The 25,362-nt window shown below is 41.2% G+C and overlaps 2 protein-coding genes and 1 pseudogene across 2 annotated transcripts; all 3 read right to left on the reverse strand.

The window, feature by feature from the left end:
• Positions 1–1,917: 1,917 nt before the first annotated feature.
• Positions 1,918–4,939, reverse strand: LOC102705117 (laccase-12-like). Its single transcript, XM_006644931.2, has 6 exons — positions 4,751–4,939; positions 4,472–4,623; positions 4,112–4,356; positions 3,867–3,995; positions 2,789–3,760; positions 1,918–2,414 (listed from the first exon to the last, which is right to left on the reverse strand). The coding sequence occupies exons 1-6, from the start codon at positions 4,856–4,858 to the stop codon at positions 2,284–2,286; spliced, it is 1,737 nt and encodes a 578-aa protein (XP_006644994.1). The 5' UTR covers positions 4,859–4,939; the 3' UTR covers positions 1,918–2,283.
• Positions 4,940–7,423: 2,484 nt separating this feature from the next.
• LOC102705389 (ATP-dependent zinc metalloprotease FTSH 3, mitochondrial) lies at positions 7,424–12,918 on the reverse strand. Its single transcript, XM_040529972.1, has 8 exons — positions 12,790–12,918; positions 12,463–12,697; positions 12,311–12,382; positions 11,722–11,849; positions 10,150–10,635; positions 9,205–9,972; positions 8,016–8,243; positions 7,424–7,941 (listed from the first exon to the last, which is right to left on the reverse strand). Exons 1-8 carry the CDS (start codon positions 12,850–12,852, stop codon positions 7,477–7,479), a joined length of 2,445 nt encoding a protein of 814 aa, XP_040385906.1. The 5' UTR covers positions 12,853–12,918; the 3' UTR covers positions 7,424–7,476.
• Positions 12,919–15,501: 2,583 nt separating this feature from the next.
• On the reverse strand, positions 15,502–19,759 carry LOC107303834 (annotated as a pseudogene).
• Positions 19,760–25,362: the final 5,603 nt, after the last annotated feature.

A 25,362-nucleotide genomic window follows, 5' to 3' on the forward strand; every position in this document is an offset into this window, starting at 1 on the left:
GTTTCTTTTTTATTGCTATTGCAATTTTTTGAACAGTCCGACTGAGATTTTTTCTTTATTCTCTTAGTTTTCTTTGATTAATCTCAGAATTTCTAGCTCATAAGAAACAACGTGGAGACTTCTTTTTCTATTACTTATATATAATATAATAGATAGATAGGTCCAATAGCCTAGTTAATAGAGCTTCGTATATAAATTCACAAACCGTAACTTCTCTCCTTCCATCGACAAACCGATTGCCTCCCCGGCCCTCAGCTCCCGTTCTTAACTTCTCTCCTCAACAAATCGCATTGCCAATCCTAGCCCTACCATTTCCATAGCTTCTCAAACATCACGGGTAGACATGATATATAGCAGTATTTATGTTGTCTCGTCTCGTTGACCTATAAATCCCGATGCGGACCAAGCCAAGAGCAACCTCCTGATCAAAACCTGACACCCGTATCTTTTCGCTTATGTTTATACTTATAAGTCAAAATTTAAATATTTAAGATTGAATTTAGAGTTAATTTTTAGGGTTTTTATCGAAGTTTATTTTTTAACATTAGTTTTTATATTGCTAAAAATATGTATAAAATTTCTATTTATAAATATGTTGTTTATAAAAAAGTCCAAACATTCGCCCTCTAAATCCCCAAGCCAATCTCAGGTGTCCCATCCATTATGAGGATAGGACGTAGCCGGTCCATAACTCAACGGTTTAACTACAAGACTACACTAGGATAGATACCATTAGGATAAATACAGAACAGCGGTTTCTCAACTGTATAGAACTATCCTCCATTTTTTATTTAATGTCGTTAATTTTTAGATTTACGTTTAGCCATTTATTCTATTTAAAACCTTTTGTAAATATACAAATTATAAATCATACTTAAAATATATTTGGTAATAAACAAAATATAATAAAATAAATAATAATTATGTAAATTTTAAAATAATGTAAAGAATAAATTGTGGACAGTCAACCGCGTCAGAGTAAGGGGAAAAAAAAGAAGAGAGCAGTATTTTATAGTCAGAAGTCCTATTCTCTATTCCTCCCTTCTTACCTCGTGCATAGTCTATGAGCTGGAGCTCGCTGCCTTGCGGGCTCTCGTCGTGCTCGTTGAGGGAAAAAAAATTGTCCCAACAGAGATATTTGATGAGTGACTTTGATATTCCTAAACATGTAAGACGCGTGCGTGCACACGCGTATGATTGGTGGTTTGCTTTGGTGAGTGCATCGGTGTCGCATACTCGTTGTAATCTCTCTCAAAAAAAAAAAGAGAGAGAAGTCACACCTCTAGACCTCTTTTTCAGGTCTCTATCTCAAATCAACTATTTTTACTTGGAAAATAACTGAAAACGATACCGCCCATTATTTTCATTCCGAAATATTTTGTAATCTAAGCATTGTGTGGGTCAGGTTACTACCTATATATTCTGATTGGCTGCCTTTGATTGGGTCCTATATAACAGTTAATGAGTGCTAGTATTTTTTTTCTTAAGAATAGGTTATCAAGGTAGACTTTTGTAGGCATTTTATTATTATTTAAACCTTTTTATGACGCTTCGAAATCATCTTTTACAACTTGTGTTTCCCTATTTGATTTGTTTTTTATACCTGTGTTGCCGGAGCTGCCAAAAAAGAAAGACTTACCACGCAAGTACAATCTATTCCTCATCCTCATCAGTAAAGTAAATTGGCAGATTATTACAATATCCTTTTTCTTAAAAAAAATGAAACTTAGATAAGAACCAATCGCAAATAACCGAAATCTATTACGGTCATGGCAAGCCATTCCTCTAATCAATGAGATTTGATGTTGAAAGTATTAGTTTTGACCGGAGGTAGTAGGTATATACTCTCTGATTAGCACCAAAATCAGAGGAAAGTGTCCACATCAAATGAGTTACTCCAAAACAATATAAAAATTATTGATTAATGGGAAACAGTACAAGAAAAATTCCTTTCTCGTAAACCAAATGCCGGTACAAATTATTGGGATGAACGTGGATTTATGATCCAGCTCCCTCAAAAGATGACAATTAATTAAGAAACCCAAAATCAAATGCCTTGCGTCTGATCAAGAAACTCGCCCATGATCATTCGTCCATCAGCTAACCAGATGACGACTTAACTTTGAAAAAGGCACACCACTACAAGGGGAAAAAAAAAGCATTTCATAGCACCAACCGCGAGCAATCAACAGAAGCAAGCTAGCAAAGGCAGAGGAGTATCCTACAGGGAAACTGAGCAAGACGCAATCTCTTGTCTGAACGGCCGATTTGGTCGAGTGTCCCCTAGCATTTGGGGAGATCGGACGGCGGAGGGAGGATCTTCTGGTTGGGCAGGCTCCCGTCCTGCACCACCCATGCCATTTTCAGGCCCCAGCTGACGTGCACTTCCAGGTGGCAATGCATGAACCATACCCCTGCACACGTGCAAGCAAGCAGTGAATTAGTTGCGACTTACACGTCATCTTTTCTTACAAGCTAAAATTTAAATTTTTAACATTAAATTTAAAATTTAGAGTTATTTAGTTCTTTAATGTTGTTTAATTTTCACGTTGAATTTTAAATCACTAAGAACACATATAAAAATATTTACAAATTATTATTTTTTTAAATATATCGTCTGATTTTTCTTTAAAAATAGGTAAAAAAAAGTGTTGGTGCACTGGCCAAAAGTTATACTTGTAATGTAAAAAAAGCAACAAAATGTTGTAATCTAATAGTAGGTTTAGTGTAGTGTATGCAGAACATGGTTGAAATGATCGAGTTAATATAACACCGGGATGATCCTCACCTGGGTTGTCCGCGAGGAAGCGAATGGCCACCCAGCCGGCCGCCGGCACGCCGACGGTGTTGCGCTCGACGGGGTCGACGAGGTTGTACTTGGCCGGGTCGTTGACCGGGTCGAAGTTGCCGAACCCCTGGCCAACCACGAAGAAGTTGAAGCCGTGCAGGTGGAAGGGGTGGCTCTCGGCGCCGAGGATGCTGGTGCCCTGCATCACCAGCTCCACCGACGCGCCGTACGGCAGCACGACCAGCCTCGTCCCGTTGGACACGTTGGTGTTGTTCGGCGGCGTCCCCGTGTAGTTGAACGGCGACGCCGGCATGGCCGGGAAGTTGGAGAGGTACACCCCGCCGGACCTGCCGGCGAAGTGCGACTGCAGCAGCGCCGTGGTGGGGAGCACGAAGGAGACGTTGTTCACGGACGCCGCGAACCGGCTCCCGTTGGGCCCCTGGCACGTCCCGTTGACGGCGCAGGGGTGCGTGCCCAGCCCCACCGTGAAGAAGAACCGCCTGTCCACCTGCTGCGGCACGTTCGCCGGGTACTCCGCCGTGGCGAGGCTGCGGAGCTTGCCGGTGTAGTTGGAGACGAAGCTCGTGTCGTTGATCCGCGGCAGGGTGGGCCTGAACGCCGGGAGGTTCTTGTTGAACGCCGCGGTGGAGCGGGAGCTGGGGTCCTCGTACTCGAGGATGCCGGCGACGGTGGTGTTGTCGAACGTCCCGGACATCGCCGTGGAGTAGGGCGCGGCCAGCATGTAGAACGTCGCTCCGGGGTACGACGGCTTGGCGGTGAGGAGCACGTTGGAGGTCTGGCCCGGGGTGATGAGGAGGGTGTCCACGGTGAACGGCTTGACGTAGACCGCGTCGACGTCGACCACGGTGAGCGTGTGGCCGGCGATGGAGAAGAAGAGCTCGTCATTGAGCGCAGCGTTGATGAGCCGCAGCATGTACGTCTTGCCGGGCTCCACCTTCAGCTTGAACGTGTCTGCATGCATGCATGGCGGGGATATGATGCGTGTGCGTACAATCATCCACTTGTTTACATTAATTAATTAACCCATCACACACTTGACACTCCCACAGTACACCACCTTTGGCGGAGCAGTTGTAGAGCGGCCCCGGGAGGCCATTGATGGTGAACGCGTCGGAGACGTTCGGCCCTCCGCCGCTCTGCATCGCCTGGCTTATCACCGCCTCCGTGTCCGCCTTCCACCATTCCCCTGCCAGCCACCCAACAAAAACGTACAGCCAGCCAGCGCCGATCAGCCAACCATGCGCTGCCGCGACGATGATGGAAAAACGCGACGCCGGCCGGCCGGCGTACGTACGTACGTACCGAAGACGACGGGGAGCTCCTTGTGCGGCGCCGGGAAGGGGTAGGGGACGCCGGGCTTGGGGAGGATGACGATGGGGCCGTAGACGGTGGCGCGGAGCCAGGAGATGTGGGCGTGCCACCACAGCGTGCCCCGCTGCCCGGTGACGGTGAACTTGTACACGTAGCTGCCGCCGGGCTGGATCGGGCACTGCGTGATGTACGCCGGCCCGTCCGCCCACCCGCTCCGCAGCTGCCGGATCCCGTGCCTGCATATATTATTTGCATTCGCATGCGTCACAATGTACAGCGATCCCAGCCAACCCAAAAGGAAGGGAAAAAAAACGATGAAACGACCGAAAAATAATGCTGAAATGCACGTACCAGTGGATGCTCATGTTGTACGTGGCGCGGTTGTTGACCCGGACGACGACGAGGTCGCCTTCCCTCGCGAACACCGTCGGCCCGGGGAACTGCCCGTTCACCGTCACGATGCTCTTGCTGCTGCACAGCCGTGTCACGTTCGTCATTTGCACCTGCTCACACAAAACACAAACACGTACGTCGCAGTTTACGTTATACCATTACACTATCGCCACGCATGCATGCACGCCATGCCGGCTAGTTCTCTGTATCCAAAGAAAAACAAAGGAAGAGGCTCACGTCGAATTGGTACTCCCTAATGTCGGCCTTCGCCACGTCGACGGAGAAGATCATGAGCACCACGGCGACGGCGAGGACGGAGGAACGGAGAAGGTAGGAGATAGCCATGGCTGTGCCTCCTCGAGCTCTCGACTTGCTTACACTTCGAGCTCTGGCTTGGCTAATGGCTATGGATCCTGTGTGTCTGAGATCGATACTAGGTGAGTGTCTGAGGTGGTCTATATATAATAGTAGTGCTAGAGAGGAGAGCACGAGGCCGAGGGAAATGGTTAATTAATCTGTACGCTTCTGGCGATTCTGTCCAAAAAAGTTTCATTTGATTGTTTAACCCGGCCAGCTTAGTGAGCTTTATTTGGTGCGTTGTTGGTTAATGAACTGTGCACGAGGGTCTTCCCGGCTCGCAAGGCACGACGCTGGGAGCGGGGCCCATGCATGCATGCATATTGATATTTGCATAGCTGATATAGCTTCGGAGTGTGGCTAAAGTCAACTACTCTTCTGTTTGCATGTCACCCTTGACCACCTTTTATCTTTTTTCTCTCATGTCTTAATGAACACGCAGGATGCCGAATATATGTAATAATGATATCATTCTGCAATGCGTTAACGCTTAGGACGATTGTTTACTTGTTTTCGATTATCCGAGTCACGTTTTCTTCTTGTTCACTTGGTTGCACGATTTAATTTTACTCAGCTATGCTTGTGAACGAGGGGAGATTTTATAGCTAGATGAAGTGCGATTTACTCAAAAATAAGCAACATGTGGACGATAAGAACTTCCACATTTAATTTCTAGTACTTGTGTACTTATCTTGAACTTCTTTCCAAGATATAAAGAACCGCTATCAACGTTGTCACTAATTTTTTGTATTGATCTGCTAATATAATGCTTTATGAGTGATTTTTACGGTCATTGATTAGATAATGGAAGCTACCATAATTCTAGTATAAAATTAGAGCATTTTTTCATCCTTGAAAAGATACCATGAGGTACCATTTTTTTCTATGTAAAATTTGATATCTCTTCGTATCTTAGATACTAGAAGGTATCAAATTTTACGTAGAGAACAGTGGTACTTCCTCAAGATGGAAAAAATGCTCATAAAATTATGTTACCTCCACGGTGACCGTAAAATCTCTGGTCAATGTTTCATCCAATTTAAAATATAAGTGGACCAAAAACATATTATAGTCTCTAAAAATTATTTCTTTTAGAGGGAGTACAGTCCTCCAAATTCTGTTTGCTTGTAATGTAAACTTAACATCTTTAACCGGTCGATCTGGAGATATCATCGAGGTTAGTTCGAGTTTTCTGTACCTACTATTAGAAATGTGTTAAATCATGGGTAGTTGAATTTTCGCTTTGAAACTAAAGGTCAGAGGCGACACCAAGTGGACCTGTTGCAAATCACAACTTTCTTCAGGCTTCCTACCACATTATCCTTACATGCCAAGGGATGAGATCATGAAGAGCTAGTGAAGACAATGACCTGGCCTGGGGTTGTTTAAGTCCGTTGTTGATTGGCAACACATTCGCGTCGGCCAGAAATGGCCTGCAGTTGAGTACATTGTTTAATATGTTTCATAATTAAAACTGGGGGATTCTTGATTTGTAAGCTGGTTAGCAGGTAGGTCGTCGCCTGCAGATGGTTTGGTAACGGAGCTGTGTGCTTTGAACAGTTCATCTTTTGCACCCCCAAGTCTCCAAAGGGAGAGAAGGATGCCTGACCCAACCTCACCTGTTGCTATCCATCCATGGACACAGCACACAATGACACAACGCGTGCTTGTAAGGCAGACTTTATCACTTGATACGTAAGGCAAGTGGGTTGCTCATGACCCAACATTCTGCAGGTATGTTTTGTGTTCCCATAAGCGCCATAGCAATCTCTCATTTTGTAAACAACATGCCGTTCTGTCCATCAGGAGTACTTGGGTAAAACTACACTCGTCTGGTTGATTTCAGAAACATGAATACAAGCATGATGCAAGGACTAGTAACTGTAGTAGTAGTAGTAAGCGTTATTGACGCAAGGACTAATAACTGTAGTAGTAAGCGTTATTTGCAGACAAACTGAGCAGGTATGGGAGTATTTCATTGCAATTTCCCAAATAATGAATTGAAAAGACCTGGATTGCAAGAATGAACCAAAACCGTTACCAAATAGTAGGCAAAACTATCAGGGGCAGGCTCAGTCTAAGCAGTGAGCACTGGGCCTTGATATTCATCATGATCCTAGTGTTAGGTAACAGGATATTTAACAGTTGGCTTATGCAGATTGCACAGTTGTCATGCAGATTGCAGAAAAACGATGAAACACCACTAGTTATCGGTTGATTCATCGGGAGGATTACTTGTGCAATGTGGCCCACATTTCAATTTGGCAAAAACAGCCATAACTTCGCAGCCGCGTTCGTTTGTAAGGGGTAAGTTAACTTATCCGGCACGAAAAACGTAGGAATAGATTAGTATATGATTAATTAATTATTAATTATTAAAAATTATAAAATAGATTAATATAATTTTTTAAAACAACTTTCCTATAGAAAATTTTTGCAAAAGATACACCGTTAGCAGTTAGGAAAGCGTGCGCGTGAAAAATGAGAGGGTAAGTTAACTTACGTGAGGGGGACGAACGCGGCCACATTATACAGTTTCTCACGCCTCAGAAAGATTAAAAGTACCTTCAACGAGCATGCAATATACACCTACAATTTTGTCTAAGTTAAGATGGCACGGCCTGTTCAAGGGATGATGTTCCATCTACATCTGACACTTCAGCACTATTACTGCTACCTTCATCTTCAAAACCTTGTTTGAATCGATCATAGTTAGTTGGCTCCAGTGTCTTGAATGGGCGTTCCCCTAGAATCCGGACAAGATCATCCTGGTGGATGACCTCTTTCTCAAGCAGCAGCTCGGCAATTTGTGCTACTTGATCTTTGTGTTTCTTTATAAGCTCGACAGTTGTTTCATAGGCCTTAGCAACCCATTCCCTCACCTCAGTGTCAATGATGGATGCCGTCTGGCTACTGTATGGCCTGCTCATCTCAAAACCATCCTCCCTTTGAGGGAAAGAAAGAAGGCCAACCTTTTCACTGAAGCCATATATTGCAACCTGCGCATAAGTCATCTTAGTAACTTTCTCAAGATCATTCTGTGCACCAGTCGAGATCTTCCTAATCAAAACCTGATAAAAAATAACACAATTATGCCACTTGCTTCAGAATTAACTCTACTGATGAGTTGTAAAATGTTGTGTACCTCCTCAGCAGCTCGGCCACCAAGTGTCATGCAGGTCATGTCAAAAAGCTGTTCTTTAGTCATCAAGAGATTGTCATTTGGTACATACTGAGCAAAACCCAGCGCTGCTGTTCCACGAGGAACAATTGTGACCTTAAGGAGTGGGTCGGCATGCTCCAAAAACCATCCAGCAACAGCATGACCAGACTCATGGTAAGCAACAGTTCGGCGCTCCAGCTTGCTAATGACCTGCGGACAGATCAATAAGTATATAACCACTACACATGAAAGTCCAATTGTTCATGACTAGTACATCCAATGCAACAACACTTAGGGCCCCTTTGAATCACACGAATGAAAAAACGGAGGAATAGGAAAAATATAGGATTCTGACAAGAATGTAACTGTAAAACAGAGAATTGCAAAACACAGGAAAAACGTAAGAATGGTCGTGATTAGACCACATGAAAAGCACAGGAATTTAAGGAGAGATAAGGACTCAGAAGATTTTTTCCATGAGATTCTACCTCTTGTTAAATTTCCTCCAAAACTTGTATTAGAAGAGGCATTCCATAGGAATTTCATAGGATTTCATAGGGTTCATCCTTTTGATTCAAAGGGTTTTGTAGAAAAAATTCCTATAAAAATGAAATCCTCTAAAATTCCTATGAATTTCCTTTGAATCAAAGGGGGCCTTAATTATGCTATGATTTCTGCTGTAACAAGTAATAAAGAGAATACATGAAATCACTTTAAAAAATGTACAAACCACCATACCTATGCAGCCCTTTTAAGCAAATATCAACTAAGCAGAACATGAGGACCTAGGTTGTCAAAGAAGGCACGAAGGTTTCAAATTTGCTAGACTCTATTGGTGTGTCTCAGTCACACCAAAAGCAAAACACAGTAAATATTTGTGACTTAAGAAGGAAAAAAGGTGTAAGCAGTTCTCTTATAGAAGTGTCAACATTGACAAAGCTGATAATGTTTTACATATATATAATAATTTTTGCCACATCCTGAATTGATAAACCAATAAGTAGCAATCCAACAATAAAGTAGTTGCAACAATTTTATTTATTTTATGTACTCACAGACTAGCAGCACTATGGATAAATCTTATCTGTCCAGCTAGGATGCAGAATTCTTATGTAAATTTTGATAAATCAACTAGTAGGGACTAATGACAAATTGGAACTGCAAAAAATACCTTGTTTTTCTTTTCCAAGCCTCCGATAACCCTATCAATTGCGGATTCAAAATCTTCCATCGTAATGAGTGTGCCCTCGCTTCTTGCAGCAATTAAAGCTGCCTCATTACAAACATTGGCAATGTCAGCTCCAGCAAATCCAGGTGTCAAAGCAGCTAATCTTTGTGAATAAAATGATGGCTTATCGTCCAGTTTCAGCTTTTTAAGGTAGATGCGAAATATTTGATCACGACCCTTTATGTCTGGTTTATCAATACTTATCTGACGATCAAATCTTCCTGGTCTTAGCAAAGCCTTATCCAGGATGTCAGGCCTATTGGTACCAGCAAGAACAACAACACCGGATGTAGTTCCAAACCCATCCATCTCTACAAGTAACTGGTTCAATGTGCTTTCACGCTCATCATGTCCACCAGAAAACCCTCCACGGCCTCTAGCACGACCAATTGCATCAATTTCATCAATGAACACAATGCTAGGTGAACACTGCCGAGCTTGTTGAAATAAGTTCCGCACCCTGGATGGTCCGACACCAACAAACATTTCCATGAAGTCTGAACCAGAAATAGATAAGAAGGGCACACCAGACTCTCCTGCAGTAGCTTTCGCAAGGAGTGTCTTTCCTGTGCCAGGGGGACCAACAAGAAGAGCACCCTTTGGTATTTTTGCTCCCAGTTGTTCATATTTCTTCGGATTTTTCAGGAAATGAACAAATTCCATAATTTCTTGTTTGGCTTCATCACAGCCAGCTACATCCTTAAAGAACACCTGAAGCATACAACAAAACAAGGTTACTTCAGTCAAATTATATGAATATGGTATTGTTCAGCTTTATTGTTCTTCGGTGATGACAAATAAAGCTACAACAAACATTTACAAACAATGGTAGGTATTTCATATTTTCCTCAAAGTAGAAAGATATGGAAATAGCAAATAAAAACTAACCTTATTTTTGGAGTTCTTATCCATTTTTGTCACTTGGATTTTTCCAATATTGAAAATGCTACGGCCTCCTTTACCAGGACCACCACCAATAGTAAATCCCTTTAGCATCCTTTTCCCAACTAAATATATTAATCCAATAATTAGAACTGTCGGGGCAAACTTCGTTACTTCCTGAAACCATTTTGCTTCAGCAGCATAAGTGACTGGGACATAATAGTGTGGATCTATACCCAATGTTTCCTGGGCCTCTTGTAACTTCTCCTCGAAGGAATCAACACTTCCAATGTTGAAGTAATACTTGTAGCTGTTAGGAGACTCTATTCCAGGAAGATGACTTGTCGTGATATGGTGGATATCACTATCCTGAATTCGATCAATTGAAGGAGAACTCCTGACATAAACCTTAGCAACTGATTTGTTTGAAACAACAATGTGGTCAACAAAACCAGGTTCCAACAACTTATTCTTGAATTCTTGGAAGTTTATCTGAAAAGAGTTACAAGCAAATGGGCATCACAAGTTATAATTGACTAGGAATTAATGTGTGTTTCGTGCACAGAAAAAGAAACAGGTAGGGAACTGTATTATGAATCTATGATCTAGTTATACAAGATTACATGATTAATAGGAGGTAGAATACCAACCGTATTCCGTTACATATCAACATGAGATTATAAATATACAAAGCACATGATAAAATGCCCTATATCAAAATCTTAGGATGGGGCAATATGATAGGCTATCAATTGTGGAGTACGGGTAGCTCTCACATGCTGCACCAAACAATCACATCAATGCTCTCGAGCAAAAATATACCATCTCCATTAGTACAACTATGTGATTACATCTTTTCAGTCAACTATAACTTAAGTCATACCCCCCCCCCAAAAAAAAAAAAAAAAATCCATTTGCTTGTCATCAACTCAACATTGACTGGTGTTGTTTCAACTTTGACCACATTTTTTTAATTATCATGTTAGACGAATGAAAACAGTATGATCATATTTAGCATGTAACATAATTTCACAATATAGTATATTTTTAAATATTTACAGGTTTTTGCATGTAACATAATTTCACAATATAGTAGATTTTTAAATATTTACAGGTTTTTGATAAAATATGATCAGTCAAACTTATGATACGAATACTATACGGTGACAATTATTTAGGAGTGCATAAATCATTATCAATCGTGTTATATACAAATATACATAAAATAAAGATTACAGGTGAAAGAATAAATGTTTCCTTTACCAATTTGCCCGGGCAGCCAAACTACCAATAAAATTTTCAAGATAAAAAAAATAACCTTATTATAACCTCTTGTCGCCTCTCAAATTGGACAACAACAAAATGAACACTGACATAATTTATATACCAAATGGAAGCAGGATGATTCTTTTCTGAAATTTATAAGGCAGGCCAAAGGAGAAGACCTTCAGTAAGGTAAATGGGGATTGTGGTATCAGTTATCTTCTATCCACAAGTGAAAAGGTAAATTGCACAGTGAAAAAGACAAATCATTACTGTTGGTCATGTTTAACCGTTATTTTTTCATAAGGAACAGACCTCTTGCTCTGATGAAGAGGCTGGCACAGATAACAAAAACAGGCCAAAAAGGAATAGAGGAGCAATCATGTCCTTGAATCGTTTAATGATCTCCTGAAAATTCCATTGATCACCTGAACTGGATTGCTCTGCACACCAGAAGTGACTACATTAAGTGTGCCGTTTACAGTATAAGGCTATAAGCTACACAGATGCGTCAAAATCTATAACTTGTAGGCACCTCAACTTGCTTTGGGAAAAAAGGCTCATGGTGTATTCTACTCCCCTTAGAGGTGAGTGGGCAGCTAATGAGGCACTAACGCCGATATTAGCATTTTCAACTATACATGATACTTACAAACTGTTGGGGATATTTGTGCAATAGAATAGTAAAACATCAACTAGCCCCACTTGTAAAAGCGTCTGCATATCATCTTCTTAACATTGTTCTCTATGATCAATCTACCAAAACTAGGAATCACATTTGGTAGGTTAATTCGCACTGGTATGGTGTACCTTCTCGGCTTACAAACTATTCCGCAAAGCCCGCCACCAGTATAAACCATCTCCTACACAAGAGCGAGGAATGCAGACGGAAATGAGAACTTACTCTTTGAGTCGGAATTATCACTCTCACCCCCTTCATCCTTCTCTTTCTCCTTCCCGGAGTTCTTCTCGTAGTCTGAATCATGAAAGGCAATGCTAAATAGTAACAGAGTCACCAGATATCCCAAAGACCATCTAACCAGCCAGATAGCTTACTTTTGTTCGACTCGTCGGAGAATTGCCGCCGGAACTGCCGGTTGGCCAGCAGGAACCTCCAGTCACCGCCCTTCCCTGCACCGGTTGCCACCACTGTCCGATTCCCGACAAATGACGTCACATAGTTGCGCAAAAACCCCAACCCGCCGCTCTCACCGCTGGGCAGCCGCGGAGGCGGCGGCGGCGACAATGGCAGCGATGCACGGAGCCCACCATGCCCCCGGAGCAGAGACCCCTACGGTAACATCCATGCGCACGAGCCGCCGAGCCATCAGGCGACGACGCACCGGAGAACCGGTGAAGAGAGGGGATGGGCTCGAAACTCACCTGGCGCTGCCGGGAGGAGCGCTCGGACCGGGCGAGGGCACGGGAGAGGGAGGAGAGGCTCATGGCGGCGACGGCGGTGATCGCATTGGGCGGGGAGGGAGGCGAGCGCGCCGTATATCTAGGGTTTTGATCCCCCCGCGCGCCCCGTTTGGTCGAAACTTAAAATGCCCAGTTTTCTCGCGGAGAGAGCGACGAACTGAGGGATATTAGTCATTTCCCACTTTTAAGTTTGGTAATTCGTGTAGACATGCATTTCATCATCATAGTTAGCAAATTGTATAATTAAATGCCCTCGCGAACCCAATGGGACGAGCCGAATAGGGTCATTTTTTTGTTTTTTTCTAAAAAATCAAATAACATATTTATAAATTAAAAATAATTAGCTAATAAAACATATATATACACATATGTGTGTGTTTTCATAGCATTTTAAAAGCAAAGGCTGGAAATAAACTACGATAAAAAAACAAACTATTATAAAAAGACTTAACTCTATTTAAAACTAAAATTTAAATTTAGCATATAAGTATAAGCAGAACTAAAAACCGAGCGCGGCTAGAAAGTATTAGGTTTATATGTTAATCAATGTATATGGTTTGTGTATATATTTAGACACATTAGCATTTTACGAATGTGACAATGCTAGAAAGTATTGCATCATGAAATAGAGGGAGTAGAAAGTTTGGTATGATTTGAGTGGAAAGTTGTATGATTTTGAGTAAAAAGTTTTAAACCAAAGGAAGTGGGAGTTTGCATAAGCATATGTGACAAATAGCAGTACTTGCTTAACCGGAACGTTTTTGTAGTATGGCATAAATATACATATGCTACAAAGTGGGAACGCAACATAAAATTGATGTTGTGTGGTCGTGATGAGGGCCAGAGGGGCCTGCCACCGAGGTGCCACAAGGTGGCTCTATGGCACCGGTTAAGTGTGTCGTTGCCACAGCGCCGCCTCAGGTCGTGCCATATGTATATTTATGTAATCTCAATTCCTACTAATATATTCATATAAACGAAAGAAAAGAATGTATATTTATTTTTTTTATCGTCACTACTATGTTTTTAAAGACATAAATGTTGTTGATATGTGAACCAGGGTTCCCACCAATGGCTCACGACGTCTCAAGATATGTTGGCACCCCCTTTGCGTGGAAGAACCTACCCAGACCCTTTCATATCCTAAAAGAGCAAGCGAACGTTAAGGTATTCTAACAGATAAAAAACATTGCGCGTCCTCGAGGCACAATAGGAGCCTACCAAGAGAGATTCATAAGACACGAAACCCTTACCTAGCGCATTTGAGTCTGGGCACATATGGTACTAGGCCTTGTCTAGGTGCACGTCACAGTATTAAAGGCGATGGGAAAGACGTATGAGCATGTGTGAAAAATAGAAACACCCCTATAAGGGTCTCATCGATCTCGTTGTCATCATCACTTAGTCTTATAATCACTAGCGGAACAACATCATCTTGGAATGGTAACATGCTACATATCTACATCGACCGTGGAGGCCATAAATTAAAGACCCAATGACACGAGTGAGCAAACTACTTTATTTTTGCCATAGGCACATTGCGCACAAAGGGATGAGAGGGCTCATGTTATTCCCACTTGTCTCCGACGTCAACAGTTTCATTATGTATCCCGTGCACAGAGAAAATATATACACATTAAATAACTTCTTCCTAGAAGGTACAAAATGGAGTTAATGAGCTCCTGTAGTAGCACATTTCCTAGCCAAGACCTGAAAGATGTGTTATCTCCATAGTCTTAGTCTATAAAAAAAGGACCAAATTTAGAGAAGAGGGGGACTCCTCATGTTTTATTCCACTAAACCAAAACCAAGGAACCTCTACATAAGAGTAGGATTTACGTCTGTGCATGATTCAAATCTATATGACCTTGTTTAGTTCCTAAAATTTTTCTTTCAAAAACATCACATTGAATCTTTGAACATCTAAATTGAGTATTAAATATAGATGAAACAAAACTAATTGCATAAGTTATGGAAGAAATCTCGAGACGGACCTTTTGAGCCTAATTAGTACATGAGTAGCCACAAAGTGCTACAGTGACCCACATGTGCTAATGACGGAATAATTATGCTCAAAAGATTTGCCTCGCGGTTTCTAGGCTAGCCGTAAAATTCGTTTTTATTCGTGTCCAAAAACCTCTTTCGTAATCCGATCAAACATCCGACGCGACGTCCAAATTTTTTTATTTCTCTAACTATAGCACCCCTAGACCGCGTTCGCCTGTAGAGCTGATAAGTTAACTTATCCGGTGTGGAAAACGTAGTAATAGATTAGTACATGATTAATTAATTATTAATTATTAAAAAAATATAAAATAGATTAATATGATTTTTTATAAAAAAAATATTTTTTAAAAAATATATCGTTTAGCAGTTCGGAAAACGTGCATGTGAAAAATAATGAAGGTTAGTTAACTTGTGCCCACAAACGAACACGGCCACTCCCTTGGTATTGCCTTCGTAATTCTTCGAGTCAGACCGGGTACATCATACATGCTCAAGATCTCTTCCAAGCTCGCTGGCCGAACTCCTTTTTCTCGATCCATTGCTAAAGAAACACGTGCTCTGAAAGTAAGAATATTGATATATCCTTACTACTACCGTTTTCGTCTGTAATAAAAAATAGTACCCTACTAGTAAAGTAAAATAAAAGAGTATTCATAGCTAGCAACAAACAACCAAATCATTTAGGTTGGTAATGAAAATTAGCAAATCAAACAAGCACCTAAGCCCCAGTAATATACAGCATAAACTATTAATCAGGTATTAGCAAGTTCATTAACTGCGCAACCTGTTTAGCTAGCTAATTTGGTATTTGCCAGCTTCGGCCGAACCCCACAAGTTGTTGTTTTCCTGTGTTATTTTGCTACCGACGCTGATCAGATCCTTTGATCTGTCCACTATATACATGTATCCATCTAGTAGCTAATTACACCTTGCAAGTAGTGAAATAGTCAAACAGATACAGCACTTCTGACTTCTCCAAGCTAGCTACTACTCTGACGATCCAGCCATTATCTCCCAAGTCAACTCTACTCACGTCAGCTACAGAAACAGTGTTTCCTGGGACCACGGCCAGTCTAGGCACGACCAGATGGTCGGAGGCGAGTCAGGGGAGAGCACTGTAGCGGCGTCAGCGCGCGCCGCGGACGACACCGATGTCGAGCCGTCGTCGGCGTCGCACGAGTGATCCGCGGGGACACGGCGCGGCACGGCGTGCTCCACGTCGCCGCCGCGTCGTCGTGCCTCGCCGTCGCCGTCGTCGCGCCACGTCTCGTCATCTGGTGGCCGCCGCCGCCGTAGCCCAACGGCGCCGCCACCGCCCGCGGCGGCGCCGGCGTCGTCATCCTCGGACGTCGACGTCGGCGAGAAGGCCGCCCTGCTGACGGCGCCCTTCCTCTTCCTCGCCGCCGCGGACGACGACGACGGCGGTGGCTGGGCGAGGTGCGGCGAGGACGGGTGCGGGCCGTGGTGGTGCGACCCCTCGTACGTGACGATGAGCATCTCCGGGTCGTCGGTGGACTTCTCGACGTGCTTCTTGGCGCTGCACCGGGAGCTGGTGCACTTGTAATAACTCCTGCAATTTCACCGGCGAAGATGTTACCGTGATGCTCACCGTCTTTTCAGGCTTCCATGAAAAAGACCGCTCAACTGAAAACGTCGCTTTTGTGTTCATTGCCCGACGTTTTAATGCGATGCAGATGGGTGTCAAATCCCGCAGTTCGGAGTTCGTGTAGTTAATTGTGCTTTTGGTGACGAAATAAAATACTTAAAGAAGGTTATTCAACCGCACAATAATTTAGACTTATATGGCGCGTGGCTTTATAATTTTAGAATACTGTATGATGACGTAATTAATTTTTAACACATATTCAACCATTTATTTTATTATAAAAAATACACATGTTTTATTATAATTATGTTTATTACTAAATATATTTAAATTATAACTTATATTTACATAATTTTATATAAAAGTTTTAATAAAATAAATAGTCATGTTATCTACTCTCTTCCGTTTGATAATGTAATATTTTCTAACTTTATCTAGATTCATAAATATATATTTAAATAATATTAAAAATTCTTATAATATGAAACAGAAATAGTATTAAATTAGAAAGAGTATTTGACCTCTCCCCGTGGTAGCTTATGGTCCAGGCCGCCAGCGTACAGCCTGCGGGCTTTCAACACATACTTACACGGTGATACTGATTGACATGAATTAAATGTAGAGCTATCCACGAACTAATTAATAATAGCTTGAATCTCTCTGGATACACCATCTATCATGGTTGTTGTGAATTGAAGGCTCCTCGCTTCTCAACCGAACGTGCAAGATCGTTCACATACACGAAAGCTCAGGATCATGCATATTATCATGCCACCCCTTAAGCCAATAAGGAGCTGACGAGAGAAAACAAAGCGGACAAAGGACATATGAAAGCATGTTTTCATTTTCTAGATAATGAGAATATGAAAAGGTTCAGTTTTCTAACTTCTGATCTCATTCATTTTTTTCTGAACCGCAAATTCTTGAAATCTAAATATTATTTAGAGATCTTCGGATAGCTAAAAATTCTGTAATAACCTACAGGTGATAGAAGCTCGTCAAACATTCCCTACGTTGAAATGATTGTGTTATTTTTAAACTTTTTCTTAACTTTACGTGTATGCTTTATAAAGTCGTGTGTTTTTTTAAAAATATGTATATTCATAATCATCTGTTTAAAATAGACTTTTTTTACTTTATAGTAATTAATTTCTTATTTATAGAAAATATTGATAATCTATTTATCCTTCTCCAGTGAAAGAACACCGGCCATGACCTATGCTTCCTGACGAACTACTTCGGAAGATAAGGACGAAATTGAACGGTGGTACTTGAACTTATTCGACTGAACTACTGGGTCCTCAACGTACTCACTTCGTGTTAGATACACGCACGTAGGGTCTCCTCCTAGTATATATAGGAGTAGATAGATTTAGATATTTATAAAGTCTTCTAAAATATAACTAGTAGTATAAATATCAGGCGGCCAAAGAACAAGATTCCATCTAAACTGGATAATACTCCCTCAGATTTTTTTTGTTTGATGCCGTTGTCTTTTTTATCACTAAAGTAATTTTAAGTATGATTGTAATTTTGTATATTTAGACAACATTTTTAGATAAGACGAAAGGTAAAACATAAATCAAAAGGTCAACGGCATAAAAAGAAACCGGAGGGAGTAATTGATTAGTGCGGCGAACTATTGGGCACATGCCGAAACATGAAGCCGACATCTTACTCTTATATCCTTTTGTCTAAATTTTATTAATATACCGTTACGTAATGGCATACAAGGCCGGCGCCAGGTCCTTTTGCAGTGGTCAGTTGATCTCGACGAAATTTCTAAAATCTCTGTTTGAACACTGTTTTGGTTCATGATTCTATGTGCTATCTAATGGAGATGATTCCGATGATATTTTTAACTGACTTCGCATCCGATGACATACCGTACCGCAGTTAATTTTTTCTGTATAAATATTCGCGTACGGGGCTAGCTAGCTAGGGTTCGATCCCCTCGTATGACGCTCTCTGTACGCAGGTAGCAGCGCGTGTCTCCCGCCGATTGGCACACGTACGTGCACCCTGCAAGGCTGCGAATCCCCACCCCCTACGAGCGACACGTACTCGCACGCACTGCGCCCGGCCATGGCTGATCGTACCGCGAGGCCGCGCCGCGCAGCCAACACGCACCGCGACGCACTCAGATTATTGCAGGGTCCTCACCGGCTCACCGCTCCAGATGGCGTACGGTTGTTCTCCTGATCGATCGTCAAGCTGCTGCAAGCGGCCGCCGTCGCCAGCGTCGTACCCGGTCGAAGTGAGCGACGTCAACGCATGCGTTGCCGTTGTAATCATGCCAAAGACAGTCCACATGTAGACTAGGTACGGAGTACACATCTTCGTTGTCGTCGACTCGTCGTCTCGCAATACATCTTTACCGCGTCCGTTCGCAGAACCTAGCGAACCATAACTACCTATATATGCACGGTACCCTCAGTTAAGACTTAAGAGCGATTTGCAGGTCCGTTTGAGCATGGCGGGCGTGCATGGGTGCACAAGATCGAGTCGTCGTCACTAAAATTAATCTAGATTAAGTAATATTCATAAAATCTATGCAATTCAGGATGTTGAATCGATCGCCGAACCTGGGGTGAGGGTTGTTCTTGATGGACTTCTGCCCGTACTTCCTCCACTTGTACCCGTCCGCCGGCATCTTGCCGCCGCCGCAGCTCCTCACCTTGCTCGTGTACTTGCTCTCCACTCCCACCCTGCGGCTTCATTTGCAAGCAAAACCCAACACATATATCAGTTTCATCGATCGACCAGGATTGGGTTAGTATTGCTGCATATATCCATGCCTCCATGGATGCGCACAAACTGTGCGTGCATGCGTGCACCTACAAGAACAGAGAGCCGTAGCGGCGGCCGCCGGAGGGTGGGCACGGCCGGGACGACGACGACAGCGCCTTCTCGATGTCCCGGATCGTCGGGCCGGAGTACACCGAGCACAGAGCCCTGCTCACCGCCGGCGTGGGCTGCGGCGGCTCGTGCTCGGCGGCGGTAGTAGTAGTGCTGCCGCCTCCGTTGCACGGCGCGTCGGCTGCCTCCGAGGACACCGCGCCGAGCGAGTACCGCTGATCGGAGGAGTGCTGATCTGCGGCCGGGAAGAGCAGGGCGCCGTCGTCGTCGTCGCCGAGGAGCTCGCCTATCAGGTGCTCGTCGAGCTCGCCGGGCCAGACGGCGGCGCCGGCCACCTCATCCGTCGTCGCGGCGGCGGCCTGAGCTCGCAGCGCCTCTCCCATCTATCAGATGGCCCTGGACACTAGTAGCACGCCGTCGTCGCTTGTGAGGGGACTGGCCATACCCGGCCGGCAGCGCGCGTGGTTAATTAGACACGGCCGGCGACGAAGCAATGGAGAACGGCTGTCTGATATATGTGGATCAATGACATGGACACATGGGGGCAATGTCAATATCATGCGGTACAGGATCGGCGTCATGTTTCAACGGAAAGTCAACCTGTTACCTGTCATCGGAGGGTGGGTTCATGAACGGAAATGGATTTTAACCTCTCATTCATATCATTATAAAAATAAAAAGTAATATAATAAATTAATATGTGATAGGTCATTTTATAAATATACATATACAAGTTCGACATATGTAAGTTGGAAAAAAGAACACATTAACGGTGATTGTTTGGCTCTTCACGAAGAAGACCGTCGTTTGCAAATGAAAAATAATATATGAATAAAAATGTATGTATGTATTCGTAGCGATCTAAAAGATAAAGTTAAAAAATATAATACGATAAAGAACTTCAAAATCAATTCCAAAATTAAGGTTGAAGATTTAAATTTTGACTTATAAGCATAAACACAAGCGAAAATATGGCGGATGTAAACTTTTATTATTACATGCATTTAGAGTCATATTTGTTTATTGAGTTTTTTACCATCCTTGAAAAAGTAGCTCAAGGTACCATATGTTTTAGTGTAAAAAGAACAGTACCTTGAGGTACCAAAAATGTATACTAAAATTCTTGGTACCTTGAGATACTTTTTAAGGATGATAAAAAAAACTTGTTTATTGTATTAAAACTGATATATCACATATTAGTATATCTTGTTCATATTTTTCTTTTCATAGCCACTTAGGTGGCATGTGGGAAATGAGAGTATATTCCCTTAAAAGACTTTAAAGGGTTTCCCTTGGTACACGACAACATAGTTGGATTAACTTTGAGAATCCTTACACAGAAGGGTAAAATACGTTTGCATGGCCAACCAAGCTTTGCAATACTGTGATTATTGCCATGATAATCGTAATAATCGGCCATATCACCCGAGCATGAAAACAATAAACCACAATTTGGTTCAATAAATCGTATAATTTAAAAGTTTTGATAAAAATTAGAAGAAAAATCCAAAAAATTTATGGTGGTATATCACGATAATCATGACATATTATGTGGTTTTCACACAAAAAACATGATCATCGAGTGAAATTTGTCATGATTACCATTTTAATCAAAAGCGCGGCGATAATCGTTCACTGCCGTGCGGTTTGACTTGACGATTTTATAAAAAAAAATTGAATTCAAATTCATGCGGTTTTCACACAATTGTTGCTGATAACCATGGTATTGTTGGTGTGCGGTTTCAGGTTATGTAACGGTAAATGAAACCTTGGTACCAACCGTATTTGACGAAGGCCTATAAAAATGTTGGTAAACAACCATGTGTAAACTGATAATTTTGAGACCTAGAACTCCCACCCTTTGCTAGATAATGCGTGCATATTAGTGTTAAAAAATAATCTATAGTTAAAACTTTTATATCTGTGCTCATAATGACTTGAACTTTAGTGTTGAAAAAGAAACTACGATGAAAAACTCTCAGCAATTCTAAAATTGAGTTTTAGGATTCAAAATTCGAGGCCAACATATCCTTTATAAGACCAGCGATGAGCCCTAACATATTATATGTGATTTTTTTTCATATACAGTCGTCTTGATATGCCCACTTGTGTAAATAAACTTTCAATTTTGTGAATTTTTTTTAGATGCTAAGATAGTACGAAAAAAAAATTCGATATCTTGCTAGACATCTATAGGCAGTCGCACATCTTAAGTCCCAAGTCATGCAACTTTTCGCAAAAAATTTATTACAATCTCAGATATAGTGTATCTGTTGTTTACTCCCTCTACATTTTATGTATGATACCGTTGAATTTTAGGATTACGTTTTGACCATTCGTTTTATTCAAAATTTATATTCAAATATGCAAAATTATAATGCATACTTAAAGTTCCTATAATAATAAATCATATTATAACAAAATAATTAATAATTATATAATTTTTTTAAATAAGACGAATGGTCAAACGTGAATCTAAAAGTTAACGGCGTCATATAAAAAAATATGAAGGGAGTACAACGCTTTGAGCCGGCAACAGTGCCACGGCCGCACGGAGTCGTCGTCGTGGTCGTCATCAAGCGCGAATATGATAGGTTTGGGCCAGCGCTACAGCCACGCTCGAATTACTTTCGAAAGGTCTCGTTGTATTTAGTGAGGCGTTGCACCTTTGCACGCCCTGGAAGCTGGAATGGAGACTTAAAACTGTTCTTCTGAAGAGGACCGAGAAATCCGCGAAACCACTCGGTTTCGTTAGTAAATTGGACATGAACGTTTGGGCGAATCTACTGTTAAACTGACCTTAGCTTCTTTTCAGGGAGTTCGGTCGAGCTCCAGGGCGGATCTAGAAAAAAAATAGTTGAGGATCTAACGGAATGACCAAAACAGTCTAATATAAATTAAAACATGTTGTCTTATACGTTTCAATTTTTCTAGATATACTTACTAACATATCTATAGAAAAAATTTATAGCAATATTAGGAGATCTCCATATTCCGACGCCAGTAGTCGAGCTTATATAACTTGTTTACTCGCTACAGCAGAAGCTGAACCACAAGACGTACGTGATTGCTCTTCTGACCACAAGGGTGTCAATCCAAATGCCATCTTCGGTCAATTCTGAGATAGTAACATATTGTCGAGGTAGGTAATAGTTACGCACTGCAAAAGTCTTCCTGTGATCTCTACTGGATTGAGGAAAACGACGGCAAATCGGCGATCGATTGCAAAGGCGATGTACGAGCAGGACATGGGTCTCTTTCTCTAATAATAACTCGGCCCATCGCCTCAACTGTCAACGGGGATCGATGCACATTAAAACGGAAAGATCAGTAACACTTTATCTCTTCACAGATGCTATTTTTAAGACGTGAGGGGCAGTATCTTAGGGTCATCTTTTAGTTACTTGAGATAACTAGCATATTATTCGTGCGTTGCAACATGATCTTATTTAAAAAATTTTATTAGCATGCTTAACGTAGAGCTAATATACGTGATTTTATTTCTTTTAAAAATAGGATAGAGTTAGTGGCGGAGTAGGTGACAGATTCACCACCACTATTGTTCATCTTTAAAGGAGTATATAAAAGCCAAACAATATATCCACAAACAAAAAAATTATAAATAAAATTTTTATATGCATGCTATTAGTGATCTAAAAGCCAAGATTGAAAAATAAACTATGATAAAAAACTTTAAATCAACACAAATTTAAGATTAAAAATTTAAATTTTGACTTAAGCATAAACCAAAAGATGACGGTTTTAATTTGATCCACGGTGCCGTGGGCTTTGGAACGCCTTGCAAGTCCACGGAATTAAAAACTTAAGCCGCTTTCAAACACAAGCGCGACCGTGACAACATATAGACATTCTCCTAAGGGGCGGTTTTACCATTTTTAAAGAAATAACTAGACATATCAAATTTTACGCTAGAAATATAATATCTTTCGTTATTTTTTTGAAATGATAAAATTACTGCACCTTACCTATAGAGAGGTAAGAATCATCATCAAATCTGAGCAGTGTTATTTTGTGATTTATTATCTCAATAAAAATATTATTTTTTGGGGGAAAGATATATTTATCAAATAGGGAAAGTTCTAATTATCCTTCCTAACTTAACATGCAGCCATTGCATAGTTGCAAGGCATGAATGTAACCAATGTTTGAGATCTTTCAAACTTTTGAAATTCTAAAACTTTTGAATATTCCAAACATATATATAATCCATGCCATATTAGCACTATAAAATTAATCTTAAAATGAATGTAATTCTAAGTTATGAATTATTGCTATGTGAAATATATCGATAACAATTGTACTAAAAACTTTTGAAATTCTAAAACTTTTGAATATTCCAAACATATATATAATCCACGCCATATTATTTGCACTATAAAATTTATATTTAAAATGAATGTAATTCTAAGTTATGAATAATTGCTATGTGAAATATATCGAGAACAATTGTACTTAAAAAGTAGAAATTTCTTTGATTCATTTTGCATATGAATTTGAAAGTAAAAAAAAAATACAAGAATGAAATTCAAAATATGTATAGTTTTAATGAAAATTGTTATGCATGATTATTTCAAAACTTTCATTACAAACTGAAAGCAACATGGGAAATAACATTTGACTAAACTATAACAATTAAAATTGTAGCATGGAATTTGAATACTTTTAGTATATTTATTCAATGTATTAATTGTGAATTTGTAAACGTGCAAGGAAACCTAGATTCTTTAGTAATTAATAATAACAATATTTATTGGTAGTAAAGGACATCTTACCTCTCAATAGGTAGGAGGAATATGAGTCATTTGATCCACTTGTAATGGATGTTTCACAATGTTTTAGTGTACATGTAAAATGTCCAAACATATTTAATTAATTTATGCTAGAAGCGAATATGGTCGTGTTCGGCATGGGGAAGGGAGGGGTTAGCTATCCGACGCAGAAAATATAGTAATAGATTAGTAAAATATCAAAAAGATTAATATGATTTTAAATCAACTTTCCTATAGAAAATTTTCACAAAAATACACCGTTTAGCAGTTCGGAAAATGCGCGCGCGAAAAACGAGAGAATCTGGGATTATATAAGAAGGTGCCGAACGCAGCCTGTATGCAATTAGTTTGTTGCTTACCTTGACAGCATCATCTGGTTGTATAGTTGTATTGAGCACGCACAGAGAGCATGCAACCAAACAATCCATCCAGCCATGGGCAGCATCAAGAACCTGAAAATAACCCCAACGGTATGGCCAGTCGAAACAAGTCAACAACGCAGGCCAGCAGGCCACCCAGAAGGCTGCTCTGCTCAGCAGCAGATATGGGCCAACATGGCACAACATGTGGTCAAGCCGTCAGGGTGATCGACAGAGAAGAGGGCTTCGAGAAGTACAAACTTGGCAACGAAAACCGCTCAGCAGTAGATGGCAGCCCCCTTCTTCCAGAAACGAAACAAACGCCATGAGACCAAGTAGCGTACGAGGAGTAATCTTCGGAAGCACTGCTCCGGCCGTAGCCAGCAGCAAAGAGACCAGAGCCAAGAAGAAGGCAGGGGCCATCACAACATATCCGGAAGACGTGTTCTTTTAAAGATTATCGATTAACTACTATAAAAATAAAAATGTACTTTAAAAATATAAAATGATATACTTATCTATAATTTCTTTTACAAAAATACAGGGTTTACATGCACACAAAAATACAATGAAAAATCAAAAAAAAAAAAAGAAAACCTAGCACAAGGTACGCAACCGTCTCCCGGTCAATGTGCTGCAGGTGCTCGGCCTAGGCGCACCCGAACAGGCCGGCTATCCATCCTGACACCCTATAGTCAGGTGCATCATGCATGACGGCGAATCCGGCAAGCATAAAAAATGTTAAGAAGCAAATGATAAACGTACATTTTGGTTGCTCGGCTACTTCAAACTTGAAATTTCTTTTTCCTTTCGAATCTAGAATTACAATAATTTATACTACTTAAAAAGAGCATTGTGGTGGTCGTTGCTCCAGCATGCATCCCTCACAAAACGATGCGCCAACTAGTGGCCA

Source organism: Oryza brachyantha, chromosome 1 (assembly GCF_000231095.2).
Source record: "Oryza brachyantha chromosome 1, ObraRS2, whole genome shotgun sequence".
NCBI lineage: Eukaryota > Viridiplantae > Streptophyta > Magnoliopsida > Poales > Poaceae > Oryza > Oryza brachyantha.

Excerpts from the sequence above, each read along its gene's own strand:
- LOC102705389 (XM_040529972.1), bottom strand. The coding sequence starts at position 12,852 with ATGAGCCTCTCCTCCCTCTCCCGTGCCCTCGCCCGGTCCGAGCGCTCC. Across the intron at positions 12,383-12,462 it reads CTCCGACGAGTCGAACAAAA|ACTACGAGAAGAACTCCGGG; the intron begins GTAAGCTATCTG and ends TTCATGATTCAG. Across the intron at positions 9,973-10,149 it reads ATAAGAACTCCAAAAATAAG|GTGTTCTTTAAGGATGTAGC; the intron begins GTTAGTTTTTAT and ends TGTATGCTTCAG.
- LOC102705117 (XM_006644931.2), bottom strand. The coding sequence starts at position 4,858 with ATGGCTATCTCCTACCTTCTCCGTTCCTCCGTCCTCGCCGTCGCCGTG. Across the intron at positions 4,624-4,750 it reads TTAGGGAGTACCAATTCGAC|GTGCAAATGACGAACGTGAC; the intron begins GTGAGCCTCTTC and ends TTGTGTGAGCAG. Across the intron at positions 4,357-4,471 it reads TACAACATGAGCATCCACTG|GCACGGGATCCGGCAGCTGC; the intron begins GTACGTGCATTT and ends TAATATATGCAG.